The 22836-nt window shown below is 44.1% G+C and overlaps 1 protein-coding gene across 3 annotated transcripts in view; it reads right to left on the bottom strand.

Annotated features, from left to right (window-relative positions):
- Window positions 1-9891: 9891 nt before the first annotated feature.
- LOC136114885 (urea transporter 2-like) overlaps window positions 9892-22836 on the bottom strand; it is a 296579-nt gene continuing 283634 nt past the window's right edge. For all 3 annotated transcript variants that reach the window (XM_071802363.1, XM_065860571.2, XM_071802364.1), the window contains 8 exons: window positions 21810-22001; window positions 19632-19821; window positions 19026-19154; window positions 16106-16298; window positions 15100-15247; window positions 13371-13505; window positions 11885-11934; window positions 9892-10530 (listed from right to left, as the gene is read on the bottom strand). In XM_071802363.1, coding sequence (XP_071658464.1) covers window positions 10261-10530; window positions 11885-11934; window positions 13371-13505; window positions 15100-15247; window positions 16106-16298; window positions 19026-19154; window positions 19632-19821; window positions 21810-21975 — 1281 coding nt within the window. In that variant the 5' untranslated portion in view covers window positions 21976-22001 and the 3' untranslated portion in view covers window positions 9892-10260. The remainder of the gene's footprint in view (window positions 10531-11884; window positions 11935-13370; window positions 13506-15099; window positions 15248-16105; window positions 16299-19025; window positions 19155-19631; window positions 19822-21809; window positions 22002-22836) is intronic.

Here is a 22836-nt window from a genome sequence, read left to right as displayed (position 1 = left end):
TCTGGCTTTGGTGTCCAGCTCCCTCTCGTGGTGTGTCTCCAGCACAGTCACATGCACAGTTATGGAAATCGGAGCCAATATTCAGATGTCTCATTTTTAGAAGCCTCATAAACACCAGTTCCCTGGTCCTGGCACAATCAAAACCCCCCATGTTCTGAGCTCATGTGAGGATACTGCTGCTGCTGTACGCTCCCAAGATACACAGTTCTCCTAATGCACAGACATCACTGCCATCAACATGAACTAGTTGAAGATGTTCTTGCTCATGGCAGGGGGGTTGGACAAGATGACCTTTGAAGGTCCCTTTCAACTCAAACTATTCTATGATTCAATGATCTCCTGTCTTCTGCTCTGGAGCCCCACTGTCCTTCCTGTCCAGCCTGACCTGCTCTCAAGACTCACCTTTGCAGTCCATGAGAGCGATTAACTAGTATCTGGAAACTCACTGATGAAGAGCCACAGTCTCTCTCCCCTGGGATAGGAGTGGGGCAGGAATTTATGCAGAGTGGGTTATAGGTGTTTTATGGTGAGAGTAACATGTAAAAAGCTCTGTGTTCTCATGGCAATTAGGCGCCAACTTTAGGCAGAGGTTCAGGCTCTGTTCCTGTAGGCTGATGCTCTGAATACTGGAGAGCTGGACTAGCGAACAACCCATCTGTTTCAGTTGTAGAGTTTTCAAGATATTTGTTTAAAATATTACTGCCAGTGGAAGTGAAAAATTGCTTGGAAGTGAGTTGTTAATAGTTGGCCAAAGCCAACATGTGCCGAGGACCAGGCTGGTGGTTCAGCACCTAGGTAATGATGAACTACCACCTGGCATCATTCTATTCACTAGTGTAGAGGTGGCCGTGGTGTCCAGCACAAGAAATGTCTCTGACACCCCCAAGGAGGACCAGATAGTCATATATCTCGTGAAGCTCAGTGAAATACAGGTTAAAGAATAGTCAAGCACATTCATTTGGCTGGGTCTCCTTGTTTAGACTTGTATTCCCTGACCTTTTTCTGAGCTGCACTGTCACTTTTATAAGTAATGGGAATTTCTTTGGGCTGGCCTGGATGCCTGCATAAAAGAGCACACATAGGACCTCCACTGGAAATTATTCTCTTGACCATCCTGATCTTATATTCAATTACTTACCATGACGAACTGGCTCCCAAGATAACGTGGACTTTGGCTGGAAGGCACTGGCCTCTGATATGGTTGTCTTCAGCTTCAGAGAACTTCATATCCTGCCCTCTCTCCCTGCTGTGTGTGTCTGTTCTAGAAGAAGGAGTATCCGTTTTGCCCGGCACCTGACTTGATCCTGTTATTTTCTTTGCAAAACTCTCCATTTCACACCATGAATCTGACCCCTGAGGCTGCTTGTTTTTCTGGTTACCTGTAGCACTGTAGACTGCAACAGCCGCATTGAAACATCCCAAAATGCTAGAGGGTTTCGGAATCCCATAGTTCACTGTATCACTGTATTTTAGAACTGGAGAGGAAATTGCAACTCGAACAATTCTGAAATCCAGCTTCAAACTCCTCTTCTGTCCTTCTGACTTCAGGGAAAAGCCCAAACACAAAGAGGTTTGCATTCAGACCTACCTCAAGACAGCAGGAGCCCCACAGGAATGATAAAACTGTCCAGATTCACCTCATTTTTGTGACACAAAACCAAGGTGTTCTTACGCTGCTTCATCCACTTTTGCAATTTCAGAGCCAGTTCACTTTTAACATCCCGGCATCTCAGCTTTGTAGTTTCATGCCCTTTATCTTTCCTATGCACTGATGGTGGGAATGTAAGTTTCTACAAGGTGTCACGGAGGCACCTCAAGGTTAGCTTAAAGGACAACAGGGTCCAAAACAACTTTTATTAAACCGGTGAGAAACAGGGTTTTAGCACTCCAAAAGTGACTTAAATACAGGTTCAGATATCAGTTGAGGAAAATTTTTAAGGGGCAGCAACTAATACAACAGGCGGTCCACGGAATGCATGCACATGGCTTCACCAAAATAATGCTGGAATCATCTCTGAGTCCGGGAGGAGTCCACACTTGCCTGAACATGGTGCGGGATTATTTTTAAAGACATACACGTACTCGAAGTGAGTATGGAAAGTTAGTACACTTGCGATTCTGCGAGAGTAAATTTATAATACACTCGCAATCCTGCGAGGGCTAATTTACTTACACGTGCAAATGTACACGGAATATTACACGTACTTATGTGGAAGCATGGGACGAAAATACACTCACAATTGTGCGAGGAAATAATTTATACACGTGCTCGTAGTGAGCATGGAAATTTACACGTGCAAATGTGCACAGAAAATACACGTGCTTGTATTAAGCATGGAAAGTATGTGTGCACATGTGCACAGAAAGCTACACGCGCTTGTATTAAGCACAGAAAGTACACGTGCAAATGTGCACAGAAAGTTACACATGCTTATGTGGAAGCACGGGAGAAAAATACACCCGCGATTATGCGAGGATTAATTTTACACGTGCTCATGTTGAGCACGGGAAGTTACACATGCATATGTGCACAGAAAGTATAAATATACTCGCCATCCTGCGAGAAATTTTACTCACACATGTGGCGGCAAGGCAAGCAAGGTCTCCGTCCTGGGGAGAGGGGCTCTCGGTGGCAGCATCTCGCTTGTGCTCTGAGACACCTGTGACAATGGGTGGAGTCTTGACGAGAGTCCCATTTTTATATTCACTGATCAGATCTGACTGTAGGCATTCCAGAAGCTTCTCTGCACCCCCACACTGGCTGTGGGTGCCCCCGAAGCCTCCAACATCCCCCACACTGGTCACAGGTGCCCAGTGGCTCACTGGCGCCTCGGCACTCCCTTCTCCTAATGGCCCTGGCCAGGGTGCTCTGGGGCCAGACAAAAGAAGCTGTTAACCTCAAACAGCAGAGAGAGAGGGAGATGTGCCTGCTCCTTCCATACTGAAGGAGGTGGGGGGAGAGAGGGGAGTTTGCATCCTGCCACACAAGGCATGCCTGCTTTCAAGGAAATAATCCATTATATGTTGTAGGAGATGCATGTGTTGGACCTTAACAAAGAGAAGGATACTGTAATATTTCCAAAAAGAAACTCTTTCAATGTCTAAATACCAGTGTTTACTATTTTCTTGGGAAGTAGCTCTTAACAGAAGTGGAAGGTGCTGTACAAAGCATGGGTCTGCAGCTCTGATCAATGAGAGAAAGAGGACTGGTAACATCCAGAATGAATCATCAGCAGTAGGATCATCAGCGATCAGTGCAATGGATAGATGCAGAGTTGTGCTGGCTGTGGAAGGCCGTGGAGTTTTGTAAGCAAAACTATACAGCAACATTTTTATGCACGCGCACCAACAGACATAAATCCATTTACAGTAAAGGTGCACATTTTGTAGCAGACAAAAGAAAAAAACCAGTTATATCTGTTGGATAACTCAGTTTCTTGGAACGGAAAATGGTCTAAACAGGATTCAATCTACAAAAGAGAAATAAACTTACTCAGCTACAGTAAAAAACATTGCTGACTGATGATTTGTCATCATCTTTGCCTTTCTGCTTTTCTCTGCAACCAGGAAGTCACTGCTTGATTTCTGGCTGAGTGGTTTTGCAGAGCAGAGACCTGCAGATGACAGAGCAACAGGGCTGTCAGCACCTGGCTGAAGTGAGGGGAATGTGGAGAAGCGGGATCAGGTACAGACTGACGTGCCCTGGAGTGAGGGAATGAAAAACGCCACATCATCGCAAGTTGCACGGGTCAAGGATGTCTCTGTCTCTTTGTCTTTGCCTTTTGCAGTTCAGTGCACAGCACAATGTGATGTGCAGCTGCAGAGTTGTGCAAAGCAGCCTGCAACCCTGTGTTTTTTGTGTGGGTTAAGTAGCTGGATGTTTTTGGAATGGCTCCCACATGTATTCAGCACTGATGAGACCGCACCTTGAATCCTGGGATCAGTTTTGAGCCCCTCATGCCGAGAAATGCCTTGAGGTGCTGGAGCGAGTTGAGAGAAGGGAATGGAGCTGGGGAAGGGGCTGGAGCACAAGTGTGATGGGAGCGGTTGAGGGACCTGGGGGGTTCAGCTGGAGAACAGGAGCTGAGGGGAGACAGGGACACAAAGAAATGGCCTCAAGTTGCACCAGGGGAGGTTGAGGTTGGATGTGGGGAACAATTTCTTCCCCAAAGAGCTGTGGGGCATTGGAACAGGCTGCCCAGGGCAGTGGTGGAGTCATCATACCTCGAGGGGCTGAACAGACGGAGATGAGGTTCTCAGGGACGTGGGTTAGTGCCAGGGTTGGGTTAACAATTGGACTCAATGATCGTAAAGGTCTTTTCCAACAAAAATGATTCTATGATTCTATGTATTTGGTGCTTCAACACTGCTGTGCTGAGTGAAGCTGCACATTTTGAGAGCATGGATTTGGATGTGCCTCAGATATCTGTGCAAAGGGCTGTCCCTGGAGAAGAACGTGAAGGTGCATCTCCATGACAGTTTAAGGTGCTAAATGCACCGAGGTAACTGAAAGTGCTCAGGAGGTGCTGAGCAGTAGCTGGAGGTCCCCAAACTCTCTGCTTATTCCCAGGGAAAGTGTGGTGGAAGAAACCTTTTCTTCCCACAGAGCTATCCGTTGTCTTCCCATCCCATCACTTGGATGTGTGAATTCCAGCTGTGGTAACAGCTGCAGGAGTTTCTGAAAGACCCCCTGAGAACTGTAAAATCAACTGAGACTAAGGGTTTGTTTCCTGTTTGAACTCCTTCCATCTCCCAAGTCAAAACATGCCCTTCTGTTGAAGGGGGAGCGAGGGGACAGTGTTTGTCAAACAGATCTCACGCTCAGAGTGGTGATATTTCTATAATCCTGGCAAACGTGATCTACATAAAAAAAGAGTCAGCCTGCAGTGCAGGGGAATATGTCTGTCATTGCAGACTGGAGATATCTGGCATGGACAAAGCACAGAGCAACTTCACAGCAGCTGGAAATTTTAGAGGCTTATTTTATTTGGACGTGTCGTAAAGCTCAGGGTTGTTCAACTTGTGGCGAGGCCCTGTTCTGCTGGAGTACCCTTTTGGAGTATAAAGCCCCTCCTGATGTTTTCTGGTGGCTGCCAGGGTGCTGGCTGGCTCCACGCACAGGCTGCCTGGGAGCTGGAAGTGAGACGTTTGTCCTCCTTGCCCAACAATTTCACCCTCCTATTTGCGTCAATCTGTAGTTGCAAGTATGGGAAGAAAGAGTGTTGACATTGCTGGGGGGCTGAAAAAATGACAATACAATATTGAACAGAGCTCCCCTCTACTCTGCCATGGTGAGACCACACCTGGAATATTGTGTCCAGTTATGGTCCCTCAGTTCCAGAAGGACAGGGAACTGCTGGAGAGAGTCCAGCGCAGCCACCAAGATGCTGAAGGGAGTGGAGCATCTCCTGTGTGAGGAAAGGTTGAAGGAGCTGGGGCTCTGAAGCTGGAGAAGAGGACACTGAGGGGTGACTCATTCATGTTTACAGATATCTAAAGGGTGAGTGTCAGGAGGATGGAGCCAGGCTCTTCTGGGTGACAACCAATGGTAGGAGAAGAGGTAATGGGTACAAACTGGAACACAGGAGGTTCCACTTAAATATGAGAAGAAACTTGTTCCTGGTGAGGGTGTCAGAGCCTGGCCCAGGCTGCCCAGGGAGGTTGTGGAGTCTCCTTCTCTGCAGACACTCACATCCGCCTGGACACCTTCCTGTGGAACCTTATCTGGGTGTTCCTGCACCATGGGGGGATTGCACTGGATGAGCTTTCCAGGTCCCTTCCAATCCCTGACATTCTGTGATTCTGTGATTCTATGAATGGCTGGGGCTCTTGCTCCCCATAGAATGCTGCAGCCGCTTCACCTTATCACTGTTTGAAAGCATAGCATCAGGTTTTCCATTCTTTTGGCCTTGGATATCCTTTCTGGGCTAAGAGGTATCATCGTCTTCTATGGTAGTCTCCCTCTGTTTCTGTCTGCTCTGGACCCCAGTAGTACATGAAGGGGCTGGTGGGTGTCAAAAAAGGTCGCCAGATGAAGGAATCAGTGGTAAACACGCTCCAGCAGCCAGGAGGCTCCGGTGTGGGTCACAGCATGACTCCGACCTCTACTACAAATAATGTTCACTGAGAAGACAAATCCCTTCCACACTCCCTCAGTGCATCTTGGCTAATTGCTCATGAAGAGTAATTAACAGGTGAGTCATTCTGGAGTCATTAATACCTAAGCCAGAACATCTAAAGCGCTTGCCTCAGTTTTTTCTGCAAGTGCTGTTCACTTGTGTCTATGTGAGAAGATCTGGGAATGTCCTTTCAGAGCCTTTATAATTTCAATTTTTTTAAAGGGCTAAGGAGCAAATTGAAGAGTAAGAAAACTGACATTTGGAGCAATAAATTAAATATCTTTCTTAGAGCCACATGGTATATACATAGTATTTTCACACTGGACTCCACCTATAGTAGACCAGACAATCTTCTCTGTTCGCTGAGGAGGCCTCTTGCAATTCCTTTGTGTTGCTTCATCTAATCCTATTTATTGCTGCTGTTCAAACTTTTGAAGGCAAATTTTCAGGAGGTTGTTTCTATATATGCAACTACAAGATCAGGCATCAATTTATGTAAGAATATTTATTTCATCTTCTTTGGAGGTAAGGTGGGTGGAGTGACTCCTCTAGCTATAGGAAAAACTTAAGTTTTTTTTTCTTTTTTTTTTTCTTTTTCTAGTGATCATGTTTGTTTTATGTGAAATCTCTGGGAACTGACTAAAATTACTAATCCCACTGAAAACTGTACATTTTCTTTTCTTGATTAGTATTTTCTGTAAAGAATGGTAGACAATAGGCTGCTGGGGCTACCACTGGTAACTTCAGTTAGTGTCTTTATTGCCTACTGCTCCCTCCCAGGAGACAATTGATTTGTCTTGGCTGTTTTCAAGAATTATTAGTGCTGGCTATAGCTACTCAAGTCTTTTGATTGGCTAGAGACTTAATAAAGATGTTTATACCCTATTTTTATGGAAGACTTCAACTCTAGAAATTACTAATTGATTTCAGAACAGATATACTTGTGGCTGAGGGATGAATGTCTGCAATAGCTCTTGCAGGACAAATTCTTTCCCATAGCCATATTGTGCTTGGACTTCACTCTTATTTTTAAGAAAACAAATATTGTGCTTGACATAACTAATAGCAGTTGAGGCTTTTCTTCAAAAATATGGTTCTAGCATTATTACATAGTATTTCTGTAACTTTGTGTTGCTGCTATTCTGATCTTTAATGCTGGATTATGTGTGAACTAAACTAAACTGTGCAGGGCAGATGATTGGATATGAGGAAGAAATGTTTGACAATGAGGGTTGGCCAGAGAGGTGGTGGCTGAACCATCCCTGGAGACATCCCAGGCCAGGCTGGACGGGGCTCTGAGCAACCTGAGCTGGTGAAGATGTCCCTGCTCATGGCAGGGGTGGCACTGGGGGAGCTTTGGGGATCCCTTTCAACCCAAACCATTCTGTGATTCTGTGTATGATTCCTGCTAGTTTCACATCCTTTATTTTTCTCTGGCTGCTACAGAAAGAAGGTGTTCAGATTGCTGTGTGTCACCTCATGCGTTATTCCAACTTTCTTTGTTTCTCTACAGCAACAGTAGCATTGGGATGTCCCTGATCATGCAGTCTGTAGTGACCATACACAACCTCTTTTTCAGTAGCAATGGTTTGCTGCCATAATGGTGTCAAAGGCAACTTGGCAGCAAGTTCTCCTGCAGCTCTCTGCTTTCTTCCCTGCCTGCTGACACCTTGTCTGGTGGAATCTTTGCTTTTTTTCTGAGGTCACCATGCAGGAACAAGCAGTTGCACATGCAGCCTACAAATTCCCTTTAAGACTGGCGGAGATCATTTGCAGCAGTCCGCTGTGGTAGCTTAAGGGCTTAACTGCCTGTGTCCAGCAGCTGGGTCATGGGCTGTTTTTTTTTTTTGTAAACAACCTGTTTCTCCTAGATTAGCAGTTTCCATCCCTTGTTCTTGTGTTATAGGAACACACTTGGTGCCACTGAACCCCTCATGCTGTCCAGACCTCATCTTCTTCATGAGTCTGCTGGGATCTGCACGGGAGGTTTTGATCACTATAGTGTGTTTGCTTTTCTGCTTGCTGCCATTGTAAATCTCTCAGGTCTTCCTCCCTCTAACAGACACAGGTCGGGTGTTGAGTTGTGGTCAGTCTCACCCCTCTTATTTTTCCCTGGGCCCACAAACATCTCAGAGCTAACATATCAGGAACACTGCTGGGATTCTTGGTTTTCTATTAATCTCCAAGAAGACCTGTGGCATGTGGAAATGTCAGCTCGCTCCCTTGGTGCCTTTCTGGATGCCATGTGTAAGCTCAGGTTCAGAGGCTAACCTGAGGTCTAAAATGTGACAGAGGTGTAAAACAGGTGCTCACGTCTGAGGGTGCAACAGGTTATAATGGCTGCAAAGCTCCTCTATCCCTAAACATTCAATGATGGGGTTATCTTGGCTACTGAAATTTGGACTTCATGTTGGAGTCTGTTCTCTCAGGTGGCATCTCAATCTGTCATCAACCAGATAGGGGAGGAAGCAGGACCTAAATTTCACTAAAGTCCCCAGAATGGCCTAATCTGATTAAAAAAAATCTCAACATACTTGTATAACACTGTATTCTTATCTCCCAGGCTGACTTTCATCTTTCTGCCAAGAGGCAGAAAGGACAGCGCCTGACCTGAATGCTTGTGGTTGCACAGGCTCCTTGCATTTCGAATCTTCAAGACCTTTGGGTCTGTGATTTTAAACTGAACACGTGAAATGGCTTTGGAACAAGGAAGCCTTTCTGTCAGGCTTGTTTTGAGAAGGTTTTGGACAAGAAAAGTCTTCTTTGGGGAAATTGTCTCTTCCCTGTTGTAAGGACGTGGAGAAAGCATAAAGCAGCAATGTCCCTCCTGCGCTCGATGCCTGTTAGAAGCCAACTCCTGGGGAGAATATTGGCAGGACTGCCCTCAGCTTCCCCTGATTGACTCTGATCATGCCTTGTGAGGTGTCTCTGGGGTGAGTCAGACACTGGAACCCACAAGAAGATCACACAGAATCACAGAATGTTAGGGATTGGAAGGGACCTGGAAAGCTCATCCAGTGCAATCCCCCCATGGAGCAGGAACACCCAGCTGAGGTTCCACAGGAAGGTGTCCAGGCGGGTTTGAATGTCTGCAGAGAAGGAGACTCCACAACATCCCTGGGCAGCCTGGTCCAGGCTCTGCCACCCTCACTAATAAGAAGTTTCTTCTCAAATGTAAGTGGAACCTCTTGTGTTCCAGTTTGAAGCCAGTACGCCTTGTCCTATCATTGGTTGTCACCGAGAAGAGCCTCCTAGTCTGATACCGAGCAAACAACAAGGCAAGCCTTTGACTTGTTCGTTGCTTGTGGCTTAACACAAGAGAACTGCTCCCCTAGGAAAAGGAGGGAAGAACCACAGTACCTGACACCAGCAGTAAATGTTTATCTCATTCTTTACATTTTTCCCATTTCCCACTGTTTGTGTGTAGGGATTCAGTCCTGCTATCCTGCATTCAGCAGGAGAGAGATCTTCTATATCTAAGACAGAAAATGACACAAAGAAAAGAAAAATATTTGACCATTGTTAGCTAGTCACTTTAGTAGTCTAATTAAAGTATATATATTCACACCTTCATTGTCTTTGTGCTTAATGGTGACTCAGGAGATAGCACCAAATATTGCATGTACTCTGTAAGAATATTTACCCGTGTATGTTGTAGCTGTTGGGAATGATTAAGAGGGGTAGACATTGAGGGGACACAAGAAAGGAAGAGATCATTCTATTTATTCTGCTTTCAAACATATATATTCTTAATTTGAAGTGCAGCTCTTGATGTAGTTCTTACGTTATTTATTATTACTAGATACCAGGTCCTTAACATATTTATTTTGTTAAAATACTTATCTGAAATTAAATACAGCCTCTTATCAGCATTAATGTTCTTCTGCTTATTCTTATAATTATTATTGATAAGAAGTGGCTTTCAAGTGAACAGCACATGTATTGATAAGGCAGCCATTGTTATGTTACCTTGATGCTGCTTGGAAAGTTTTGCTCAAGGACAAATTGTGTTTTTTCCATAGTGTGTGATACTGAATCCCCAGCCTGCAGGCTGCTGATGAAGGTGATATTTATGGTTGTGGTGTCCTTGGCTAGAATGTGAAAAACTGCCCCAAAATCATACAGTCATGGACATTTGAAATCAATGAGCATGGCGGTTTTTCGGGGTGCACAGGGGGGTGCCTCCTGTGCTTATTTTTGAGTCACTGGAGGGTTTCTGCTCCTTTTGTTTCTGCTCTTCTCTCCTGCTCTCTGATGCTCTTCTCTTCATTCTCAGGTAGTAGATCCGGTTGGCCTCTGGGTAGGTGACTTTGCAGAGTGGGATTTTGTAGATGGCTGGGTTGTCTGAATTTATCAACAAAAAGAGGAGCGTGGAGAAGCAGAAGGGCCAGGTGCACAGTGGCAACCCAACCTGATAGGAGAAAGGACAGACAGACAGGTACATTTTGATACCTCTTTGAGCATGTTCCCTTTGCTAACTTCTGTCTGTGGCTAAATTCTTGCATTTGAGAGCCTAGGAGAGCCCTGTGCTTTCCCTGGGGATAGCCCCATGTACAGGGTCACCCATTCAGATCCATGGGAGGATGCCCAGATGCAGGAGCTGGTTGTGAGGGATCTACATCTGAGCTGGATTGCTGCTGATCACTGGAGGACTAGGAAATTCCTCCGATATCAAATGTCGATTGAGCTGCTCACACAGAGGTATCTGCTTTATCAGAAATGTACAGGGATACGTAAGGTGTTGCACATTGGAGACCTCAGTCCTTTTGGAGATGCAACTGCTGGCCAGAATGGCACTTGGCACCAATTTTTAATTGAGGTCCAGAGCTCTGCTGACTGTAGTGAAGGTGAAGACATCCAGCTCATATGTAGTCGTTTAAATTCTGTAATAAATGAGCTGAATCCTACCCTCACTGTCCTGTAAAATGTTGTGTAATGAGAGTACTATCCACACATATTCACCATCCTCAACACCCATGTGTTGCTGGCATTGCATCCAACCCTCAGTCCTGCTCTGTGACACCCACTCTTGACCTGACTTGAGGTCTGCCAGAAAACAAGATCACAAGGAGAAAAAATTAATGTTATTTTTTTCTGATGTGCCCCAAAACCAGGTGTGCTTAACAAAGCAACTCATCTGCAGGAATCTGCACGGTACGGAATGGATGCCAGATGAATATATTCAATGCACAACGCTGCTAGTTATAAGTATTTTTTCTTTTAAGTTACTAAATCAATTTTATTAAAATATGGTTTTGCTTTAATCTCTCAGATCTTAAAGAAGAAAAAAAGATTGGCATTCCTGGCTTCACCTGATTCTTGATCTGTCCAAATATGTCAATTTTGTATTTAAGAGAACAATCTCACACTCATTTTAGTTCTTATATCCACATCAAATAATATCTGTAGGCAGGGTGGGAGGAAGATCTCAGAAACAGCAAATATTCAACATATTAAAAAAATATTGCCTGCAAATGAGTGTTTCATCTCAAACCACTTGCTGTTGCTGGAATTCACATATATGTGCACAATCCTACTGTGGATGACGTGCTCCAAAGCCTTTGAAATCCCATTATCAGCTGCAGAGTCTGCAAGTTAATGGTTCAAATGACAGAGAATCTGTACAAGACCTGCCATTGACTGTAGCATTCTCGTATCTTTGCTGTCAAATCTGACACAGAAAATTTTGGGGCACTTCCTCAGCATTATATCATAACAAATCAAAATACAGCTTAAACAAACAAAACAGAACCCCTTAAACTTACCACAGAGAGAGTATTAGCAAGAGCTGCTCCGGAATAGGCACAAAATAATGCTAAGAAAAGAAGATCAAAGACAGATCAAGATGAGGAAAATCTTGCTTATCTCTCCAAAGAAATTATTAGCAATAGAAATATTGTCCAAATGCACAGTAAAGTATCCTGCCAGCTACCTGATGAGAGGACTGATACTATAATTCAATGATTAGTTAATATTCCCCAATGATGCATCTGGCCATTTGAATGACATTTGGTCCTATCTGCTCTGTAGAGATGGTGAATGAAGACTGTGTTTTTTTATTAACAGCAAGTGAAGGTGGTATCTCTTTTTTCTTTAATTTTTTTTTTAATTGGCACAACCTAACCTGTGTACAGCGGGGTAATACAGGATTTACCTTGTCCTGGGAACTGGGGCGGTCAAACCTCAATTCCTGGGGTCAGTTTTGGGCCCCTCATGCCAAGAAAGGCCTTGAGGTGCTGGAATGAGTTGAGAGAAGGGAATGGAGCTGGGGAAGGGGCTGGAGCACAAGCGTGATGGGAGCGGCTGAGGGACCTGGGGGGTTCAGCTGGAGAACAGGAGCTGAGGGGAGACAGGGACACAAAGAAACAGCCTCAAGTTGCACCAGGGGAGGTGGAGGTTGAGGTTGGATCTGTGGAACAATTTCTTCCCCAAAGGGCTGTGGGGCATTGGAACAGGCTGCCCAGGGCAGTGCTGGAGTCACCATCCCTGGAGGGGTTGAACAGACACAGAGATGTGTTTGTCAGGGACATGGTTTAGTGGTGGACTTGACCATGTTAGGTTAATGGTTTGACTTGATGATCATAAGGGTCTTTTCCAACCTAAATTATTGTATGATTCTAGGTTTCTGTGAAATTCTCCACCAGTATCTGTCCAGTAGCTTCAGACCACAAGCAGTTAACAGTGGGCGTCCTTCCCTCTGAGGTGGCAAAGAAGAAGAAAAGGAACCCAAGGACAAAATAAAGGAAGGGAAAGCTATGTAGCAGTGTGATCAGGACAGAAAACCACTTAAATACAAATGGTTGAAGGATGGGTGAATCTTCATGGGAATTTCATATACATTACATTGTTCTTGAACTCCTCCCATAGGGTCAGTTTTTGACTGCTTTTAGAGACAAGGTCTTTGGGTAGATGGATTTTAAACTGACATTGTGTAACAATTCTCTTCTTATGACACACTTCCTCTAATGATACATATTGTTATGAAAAGGCTTCTTCTATGTATCTGTTGATTTGCTAATTTGTTCTGCTCGATGCAAAGCTTGTGCTCCTTTCACAAACAGTGCTGACATCCTTCCTAGATGTTTGTAGGTTATCAGGACCTAAAGGCCTTTCTCTCTGTGCTTGCATCTTGCACATCCAAACTCCATTCTGATACCAGCACAGAAATAGCTCTTGCATACTACCTGGTTTTGCAGCTGTCATAGCCTGGCTGCATACATTTTTTCTCCCCTTTATGTAAAAGATACGTACCGCAGGCAAGTGCCAGCAAATGAGTCTGCCAGGTCAAGGCATAGAACATGCCCCCAATTGCAATGCATGCGAGTGCACAGTTGTAATTGTGTAAGCCAAGGTAGACACTATTGAACGGAGATGCGATGCTCAGGGCTGCAAGACAAAAGGCAGGGCTGTGTGGTCAGATATGAGAGGTAACTCAGGAGGAGTCATCATTTTCTGGGAATGCATCATCTCTATGACATCTAGACAAATTCAACCATGCTCACACATGTGTAACACACACATGCAGATAAGGGATGAAACAAAATGAAGCTGCTTGTTTTGGAGCTCTAATTACATCCATAACGTTGGAATTTGACCCAGCTTCAAAAGTTTATTTCAGGCAAAACCTTCTGCACATGCGCTCAGTGTGTTGTAGTTAGTCCTTCAGATGGAAAATCCAGCCAAAGTTCTTACCCAGGTGTCCTTCTTTCAGAAAACCATTCTCACATGTACTATTTAAACCTCATACGTACCCTGATCTTGAAAATCAGAGGCACAGCTGGGTGTCTTTTGTGAGCATAAGCAGGGTTTTCCATCTCTTTCTAGTGGCCTTTGCTAGATGTGGTCTAGATAACTAGATGTGGTCTAGATAACTAGATGTGGTCTAGATACTAAGTGTTGTCACTCCGTCACTGCTGTGGAAATTCTCCACTGGGTTGGGAGCTGAAGGTCTGCTCCAAACCCCACAGGTACTTCTGCAGGATTTCTCAGAGGCTTCAGAAGTAACAGTAAAAAGAAGAGCACAATATGTAATGCACAGGCCACCTTCATGCTGCTCTAAAGTTTAATACATTTCCTGCTATAATGTCCTCATTTGTCTTCTGTTTCATCGCTATGCTTATCCCCAGATACTTTCCTCTGATATTTCTTTTCTAGATTAAATGTCAGACTTGTAGAAGACTTGCCAAATGCTCTTAACTGTACAAATAATGGATAATTTTTTTAAACCAAACCAAACCAACAGCAACAACAAAACAACAAACCAAAACCCACAAATGTACGGAGGCAGTTCACATTTTCTACAAGTGCTTGAGAGCACAGAGAACTTAATGTTGGATGACTGTGTCTTTTCCAAAGTTGTTGTCTCAGACTACACTTATTCCATCATATTTTTAAATTACAGTTGGTCACATAAGCGGCATTAATCCTTTCTAACTACAAGGGTCAGATACATCTCTCTTAGCTTAAGATCGTTTCTCTGGTTAGTGGAGAGAGATCATTCTGAGTGGCATTCATACAAATCTGCAACAGGACAGAATGAGCTGCAACCTAGAAAAGTGTTTCTTCCCATTGACTGATCAGCTCCTGAGGTACACATCTGCATGTGGTGGTGATTTATAATAAAACACTTGTGGTGGCAAGAGGTCATTTCCGACACTATTTTACTAGGTTTCCTTATTACCTCTATGGGATTTGTCACATCCAATGGCAGGAGGGTCAAGCGAGGTGCAACCAACGACCTGCCTTACAAGACTTACAAATCTAATAACAAATTCGAAGCTTAAAGAAAATCTTCTGCTGTTCTTGCCTTCACCATGTTGTATGACCTTCAGTAAGACCTTCCAAATCTAAAGACAGTTTCAAAAATTGAGTGTTGTCCCAGGTATGTCCAAGCCTATGCAACTCTAAAGTCCGTACAGTCATATAAAGGCCAACATAAGGATACCCTATTCAAAAAATGACTTTGATAAATATTTCCTACCTGCAAACATTCCCACTGTTGATCCAATTGCAGCATGTAAACAAATCAGTGGGGACGAGACAAATAAAGCAACAAGGAAGATGCCTCCAGTCCAGGGGTTTTCACAACCATATACTTGACCAACACCAACTGGGATGGATTGCAGGAGCTGCAGCAACCAGTAGAAAGGTCTTGTTATTGCATCTCTTTACTCAGAAGGACACAGCACTTATTTTGTCCAAGCTATTGGTTAGAAAGGAAGGAAGCAACCCTGGGTTTGAGTGGGACTGATGGGTAAAAGATGGCTCTCATACCCTTCAAACCAGAGTTAGTTCACTGTTTGGTTTGAACTTCATTAGTCAAGATGGACTTTCGTATCTTTTGGGATGGTAGTATGGTGGATAGGGGAATAGGATGTTTTTATTTTTTTATGTGATTTTAGTGAGGAATAAAAATTGTAACCTTCCTAGGCAATAACAGTCTGGTAGAACTGTTTGATTTGAGTTTATGATATATTTTATGAAGCATATCAGTTACCCTTATGCTACTTTGGGAAGGTGATCATCCAGATCTAGAGCTTGACCTGAGGAGACTGGGCAGAAATGAGTTTCTGTCCCTTCAGAATCCTGATGTTCTGTATTTTCGTATTGTTACTGACCATCTTGCTGATGTTCTTTAATCACATCTGGACAGTTGGGTTGTATATCCAGATGTGCTTCTGCACTGAGAGCACTCAAGACTTGTTTTGGTGCAGTCCAGTTTTAGGTGAAGTGAAGGGTTCAGCAGCTCTTTTCCCTCTGGCTCAAAAAGCCTTTCTGCTGGATCAGCCAGCACATTTCTAGGGCAAAAGCCATAAAAATGGCACTGTCCTCTGCAGGCTGAACTGAACCATGTATTTCATTGAATTGCTGCTGGCTGTATATATCGTGTAGCCATTCTGACCCATGTAAAATTGTTACCCCAAGCTGAATGCCTTCACACTCACCTTTTTAATGGAATGTCATTGATTTGTTGGAGTGAAGCTTACCAGTGGCACATTGATTGTAGACCAGGTGATGTTTGGCACTGATGTTATGGGCTTGATGAGCGTTGTAGGGAAGAAGAGGTTGTAGTGTCCTGTGGCTGCCAAGTACAAAGTCACCGCAATGTTGAAGGGCAGAGTGAACACAGGAAGGTCCCATTTACTGAAAATGGATCCCAAAGCACTGGATAGGATTGGACTGAGAAAGAGAAGGAGAGGAGAAATGAGTATAACTTGTTCATGACATTGGCAGTTGTGAAACATTCGACCACTTTGGTCATAAGCTTTGGTAAATTACCTAATATATTTATATATCTTTATCTGTATCTATATTGTGTGTATATATCTGTATCTATATCTATCATTCATCTATCTATCTGTCTGTCTATCTATCTATCTATCTATCTATCTATCTATCATCTATCTATCTATCCTTTTAATAGTCTGATGAATGTCAGAAGATGGTCCTGAAATAGAAATAAAATGAAAGAGGTGACCAAAGACGGTAGAAAATCTTCTGTTAAGAAAGATGGAAAATATTTACTATTTTAGCCACTATTTGGCGGGAAAGAGGGCTCATTAGGACATATGGAGCCTAACAGAGCTGTGAAAGGTGTGGCACGCATGACCCTTGATGCTCCTGATCCTGTCAATGAGACTGATGATACTATGTACTGCCCGGGTACCACCCAAAATTATATGGTATTTTCTGAAAACTGAGAATTCTTGTTAAGATACATAATTGAGTATATTTAACATGTAAAGTATTTGGGGTCACCCTCAGAATATTTACAGACTGAACAGTTAAAAGCATGCAAATCTTGATGCACTATGACTGTTCCCAAAGTTCCTGGCTGCAGAATCCAGGATATAAACTTCACCAGATCTGTTTTCCTCAGGAGATTTCTGGACCGTAAAGTGGATGTCCTGCATTAATGGTTTTGTGGCAGCGTATTGGCAGGATGATTTTTCTTTTTTGTTGTATTTATGAGGCCCAGAAAGGATGTGGAAGAGAAAGGACAGGTCCCATCCTTGATGGCAATAGACTGTGTTTTGCTTCTTCCAGCCAAGCTTTCCTGAGTGAGCTGAGCAGCTCTTACGGTCAACCTCCAAGAAACAGTGGACATTGCACTGTTTACAAAAATTCATTTTAAAGACTTGAATTTCAAAAGAAGCAGCTTTTCAGTCCTAGAAAGTCATTAAGCTGCTTATAATAAAAAAAACCCCATCCAAATTATTTGGCATTTCAAAAGCAACATCTTGTGTCCTGTTGTGTAGATACTATCAGTGGAAAAAAATGCTTTGTTCTCCCTGTATAACCTCAAATGAAGTCTATTCTTTTATGAAATATTTGATTCCCAGAGTAGTTTACAGATTTACTTGCTTGTAGCTGTAGGAGAAAAATCAGCACTTTAGTGAAAATAGCATTCTGATTTCTGTGCTGAAATACAAAGCTTCTGTCAGTTATATATCTTGTCAGGAAAAGAGGAAACAATTAAAGAAATGCTGACTTCTAAGGCTGAAATTCAAAGTAACAGTTGAAAAAATCATCGAAATGTCTAATTTCAAAATGTTTCAGCTCTACTCTCAAGTCTTGTGAACTGAAAGAATGAAGAGAAGTTTGAATAAAAAGCCTCAAGGAATTCTGGCAGACAAGTCAAACTGAACATTCTTGCAACATGTCCTGGGTTTTTTGAGGTTGTTACAAAATGACCTTTGCTGAGAGTGACTAAAGAAATAAAATACATTAAAAAAATCTGATTTTAAAAGCAGTGAAATGCAATAACGGCCTGTATCTTATCTCTAACAGTGATTAAAGTGTGACTCTTGAATTAATTTCAGTTAAGGCTGTTAAACAGATTCTGCAGTGCTGTTAGAGTCCACATTTAGGAATGGTAAATTTAATCCTGACAGGACACTGTCTGGCATTCAGGGTTACTTGAGGGAATTAATTTTACTCATGTCTGGTTGTGTGTCTGAGAGGGAAAAGATTTAATTCAGCCCAAGGGAGAGCGCAGCGTTGGTTCAGCACCTGGGTGAGGAAGAACCACTGTGGTGCTGGGCATGATGATGTCCACCCTGACTGTCTCCTGCTGATGAGGGACATTTGCAGAGCACTGAAGTGAGGATGCTTTGCCCATGTGCTATAATCAGGATTTTCTGTGCACTTGACCTTCCACCAATGTGCCTTACAAGCCCTGTGCATCAATGAATACCACTTTCCAATGTCACCATGGCTGGAGGTGCTGGTGTAGGGGACTGCAGCATGGGCAGCAGCCTGTGGAGGTGACTCTGTCCTTCTGCTCTGGTGAGACCCCCCTGCAGTGCTGGTCCAGCTCTGGGTCCTCAGCACAGGACACACATGGACCTGCTGGAGAGGGGCCAGAGGAGCCACAGGAATGATCCGAGGCTGGAACAGCTCTGCTGGGAAGACAGGATAAGAGAGTTGGGGTGTTCAACTGGAGAAGAGAAACTCCAGGGAGACCTTATTGTGGCCCTTCCAGACTTAAAAGGGGTCTGTAAGAAAGACAGGGCAAATTTTTGAGCAGGACCTGTTGTGATAGGACAAGGGGTGATGGTTTTAAACTAAGGGAGGGAGATTCAGGCTGGACATGAGGAAGGAATTTTTTATTGAGAGTGGTGAAACACTAGCCCAGGTTGGCCAGAGAGGTGATGGATGAGCCATCCCTGGAGACATCCCAGGCCAGGCTGGATGGGGCTCTGAGCAACCTGAGCTGGTGAAGATGTCCCTGCTCATGGCAGAGTTGGCACTGGGGGACCTGGGAAGGTCCCTTCCAACCCACACCATTCTGTGATTCTATGATTCTACTCCTGGGCACCACAGAACTTCCAATGTGTTTAAGTTGTTTATAGCAGGACTCCTCATTCTCTGAGAATTGTTCCTAGGAAGAGAAATGGCACTTACCAGGACATTGATATAATTGCCACAGGAGGAAGAAGCCACCAGTAGTAATCCCCTTTGTCAGAGTAAACGGCCATGAGCAGTCCCACCAAGATCCCATTATAGCCGTGCATCCCAGCTGCAATGGCTGATCTGTGATGGAAAGGAAAGTTTGCAAGGTAGCAAGATGTGCTGAAGGTGACCTGTCAAAGGGACCCACCAAAATGTGATTTATAGGTGCTTTTCTGATGAAGGGAGTGTAGAGGAGGGACAAAAAAGCAATGAAGTTGCTTCCATATTGCATTGCATTGCTTGTGTGGAGGGGAAGAGTTTGGAGGCTGTTGAGTGATGATGGTCCAGGAGGCTCCTTGTGACCCAAAGGACCTACATGGATGTGACAATGGTTATAAGAGAGGGGCAACTGCTCTCACAAAGACAGCTGACTATGGGGACAAGCCAGTTCTTCCTGGACCACAGCTCTGTCCTCACCTTGCTTCTTATAAACCATCTTTAAAGAAAACAGTCTGCTGTTTCTATCGTACACAAATCTAGGGCTGTCACCCATAAGCAGGTTCCTGATACCATAATGATCCATTTCTATGAAGTTCCCAAACCCGAGGTACCACCTACCTGTCCTGACTGAGGGCCAACGCAGTTAATGTTGACACAGTTGTTCCAGTACAGCCCGTGAGCATCCACCAAGGGTTCTGGATGAAAAGCCCCACTAAAATGATCAACCCACTGAGAGGGTTGTTGACAAACAGCACCTGAGAGGTCCCTCGCAAGATCCAATCCACCAGCTGAAACATTAGTGGCTTATCTGTAGGACATGAAATAAAAATGCTGGTGATCAGGCATCATTTCAGCAGGATTCCCTCAAAGCACACTCATCTCTACAGTTATTTTCAGGGCATGGAATAGAAACGATGTATCAATGGGACAGTAAAACCACCCTCTGATTTATTACTATATTTTGCACCTGGCACTTGAAAATATAATAGGGATGGACGGGACACTGCTATAAAGTTCATGGAGGGTTTAATAAAAAAAGTGGTTTATTTATGGTGGTCAGAGAGTAGTCTTTCTTGCATGGTAGGTTGCTTAATATTCCACTAGAAATTTAATGAGATGATAGTCCATTTTTGATGTACAATTCAGATGCACAGAGGGACTTATGCAGAAACTGAAACTAGTTTGTATGTGGATAGAGAGCTATGAAAAGGAAATATTTTTACCATTTTAGGGACCAAGAACGTATTGTGTATAGGAGATGAGGTCAAACTGTGACAGGTGTCTAAAAATGCACTTCAAGAACTGAATAACCTAAGTTAAGAAAATGGCTGTTACAGCTTGGACTGTAAGAGGTATTTCCAAAGGAGAAAGAGCCTTTGCTGTTTATAGAAGACTATTGAACCCAGACAGAGAAAAGGGGCACCAATCTTGGCTGAGTGCAGGGATGTGCATGGGGCTGAGGGCAACCTGTCTGAGGGCATCCGTGTAAAGTGCTCGTGATGGTCTCCATGGGCAGAGAACGGTCTTGTAGCACTGCAATAACACTTGCTACCGAGTCTTCTACTACAAATTGAATTAAGGTTAAGTTTTGCTTAATAGTAGCTTAAATAAAGGGTCTCTGAAAGGCCAGGTACCAATCTGCATCTCTTCAGCATCCCTGGGAGACCTTTCCCAAGAGGCTGGAGCACAAGCTGAGGGATGGCTTCACAAGCATCCCTCAGGCTGTGCATTGTTGGGGAGCCAGGCAATTACAACTGGGGAGGAGTGAGCTTCTCAGAGGAAAGCAGAGGAAATTATTCTCTGGAATAATTATTACTAATGTTTGGTGTTGAGCTATGAAACATATCAGCAATACTCTTGGTTTTAGACACAAGTATTAACTGTAAGTATTCAAATATAACTGATGGGCAGTGGTCAGAGCTTTTCAGGACACTGAGTAAGAAAAACTGTCTACCAAGTATGGACCAATAAAGCAAAGAGAAAGCAGGAGGAGATGATCCCCTGTGTCTGGGGACCACACTACCAGCCTGCTGACCTCCCTGCCTGGAGGCATCTCAACCCATGTCCTCCACCAACAATAGGCACCGCACAAACTGGCTGTACATGGCTGTCTCTTATTTCTCTCCTGTGCCTGGAGTTGTACCGCTAATGAATGTAGCCTTGACAGAGGACCCACAGTCTTACAGAGCCTCACAAAGCCCCAAGTCCCTAATAATTCTGAGTAACACGGACCATCTGCTCATGTATTGTTCCTGTCAGGACAGTAAAACTTTGAGATCAGTGCTTGCTTTGTATTTTATAGCAACATGACAGCCACAGTGCTTGTTGCTCCCCCAAGGCTGGTAATACAAGAGCCTTTGCCCACACAATCAGGAGTCAAGTCCCCTTCATCAGCCCACACACACAGACGAGGAGATGGTTGCTGATCCAAAACACTTAAAAACAAGACTAAATCCCCAGCCCTGATGCATGATTCTGGGCACCGCTATAAGGAACGTGATGCTAATGTCACATAACTGACTAAGTGTAAAAGACGTCTTCTGCCTGTGCTAAATTGTGCCTGCAGCCATAGTAATGGCAAGAGGATGAAGTGAGATTACCTTCCTGAGAAGAATATGATTTGGGTTAAGAGGCCAGAAGTTCGCAGTGAGCTTGGACCCCACCACCTCTGTTCTACCTCAGGGGATGAAATGGCCCCTCAACTCCTTCCCCAGCACTGGAAATTCTGTTGACAAAATAGACATTCCCAGCTAGCTTATCCTGGCCAGAGACCCCCAAACACATCCCTCTGCTTACTTTTCATCCACTCTCCATATTCTTTCATTTCTCCTGTGAGGTACGCGAAGACCCGGTGGATCTGATTTCCACTTCTCCCCAGCAGGTCCTGGACTCTTGTCTGCTGCCCTGTGTACAACTCCCTCTCTCCAGGGCGTTCAGCCACAATGACCTCTCCAAGATCCATCTCTTTCAGGTGATGAAGAGGGGTAACTGTAAATCACAAAGTCCATGTGTTAGAAAATCTCTTGGGTCATGCCATGGCAACATTCTGCTGTACTTTGGAGCCCCATGGTGATATCCTTTTTCAAATAGGGGGTGTTTGATGGAGAATGGACCTGCCCAAACCACTGCTGAGTGGTGTGTGCTGGTGGCTGACACAGAAGTGTCTCCTCTGGGGGACGAAGAGCAGATGACCCACTACCATCATGGAAACTGTTCCATTTTGCTTCAGGTACGAAGAGGGACCTGATATAGGTGCCCTGCAGCATCCCCCCCTTCACTCCATCTCCTGATATGACAAGCTGCTGGTTGGACAAGGGACATAATCTTTGCCAGGTAACCGAATGGTAGCCACATGCACTTGCAACTACCAAGGAGGAAACCTGCTGATGTTTGGCCAGCAGCAAACTGGAGCGAAGTAAAGCAAATTGCAAGTACAGTAGCAAACAGCATGAGACAAGAAAATACCAGAGCAGAGTCTGAAGCCTGTATCCTTTTCGATGTTTTGAGCTTCTGCATTCATGTAACACAGCAAATCTATGGCCTTTCTATGGTCTGATTCCACATCTACCTTTGATAGATCACCAAGAACAAACTGGGGTAGCATCGAAGTATTGCACAGAAATCAGCATCCATGTGTGGCTTTAGAAAAAGATAAGCAACTTGGTTCAGGACTGTGTGCTCTTTAGTTAGTAAATGAATATCCAGGGAGGATATGGAATTAATGAACTACTTATTGCAGTTGTAGGACTCTGTTCATTAAAATGTCCATTAAGATGTAAACCCCAGTGGGTTACACTGCTGGTTACACCTGCAAAAATTCCAG

The sequence above is a fragment of the Patagioenas fasciata genome, chromosome Z, assembly GCF_037038585.1.
Source record: "Patagioenas fasciata isolate bPatFas1 chromosome Z, bPatFas1.hap1, whole genome shotgun sequence".
Taxonomy (NCBI): Eukaryota; Metazoa; Chordata; class Aves; order Columbiformes; family Columbidae; genus Patagioenas; species Patagioenas fasciata.
This window is presented reverse-complemented; position numbering and strand designations above follow the sequence as displayed.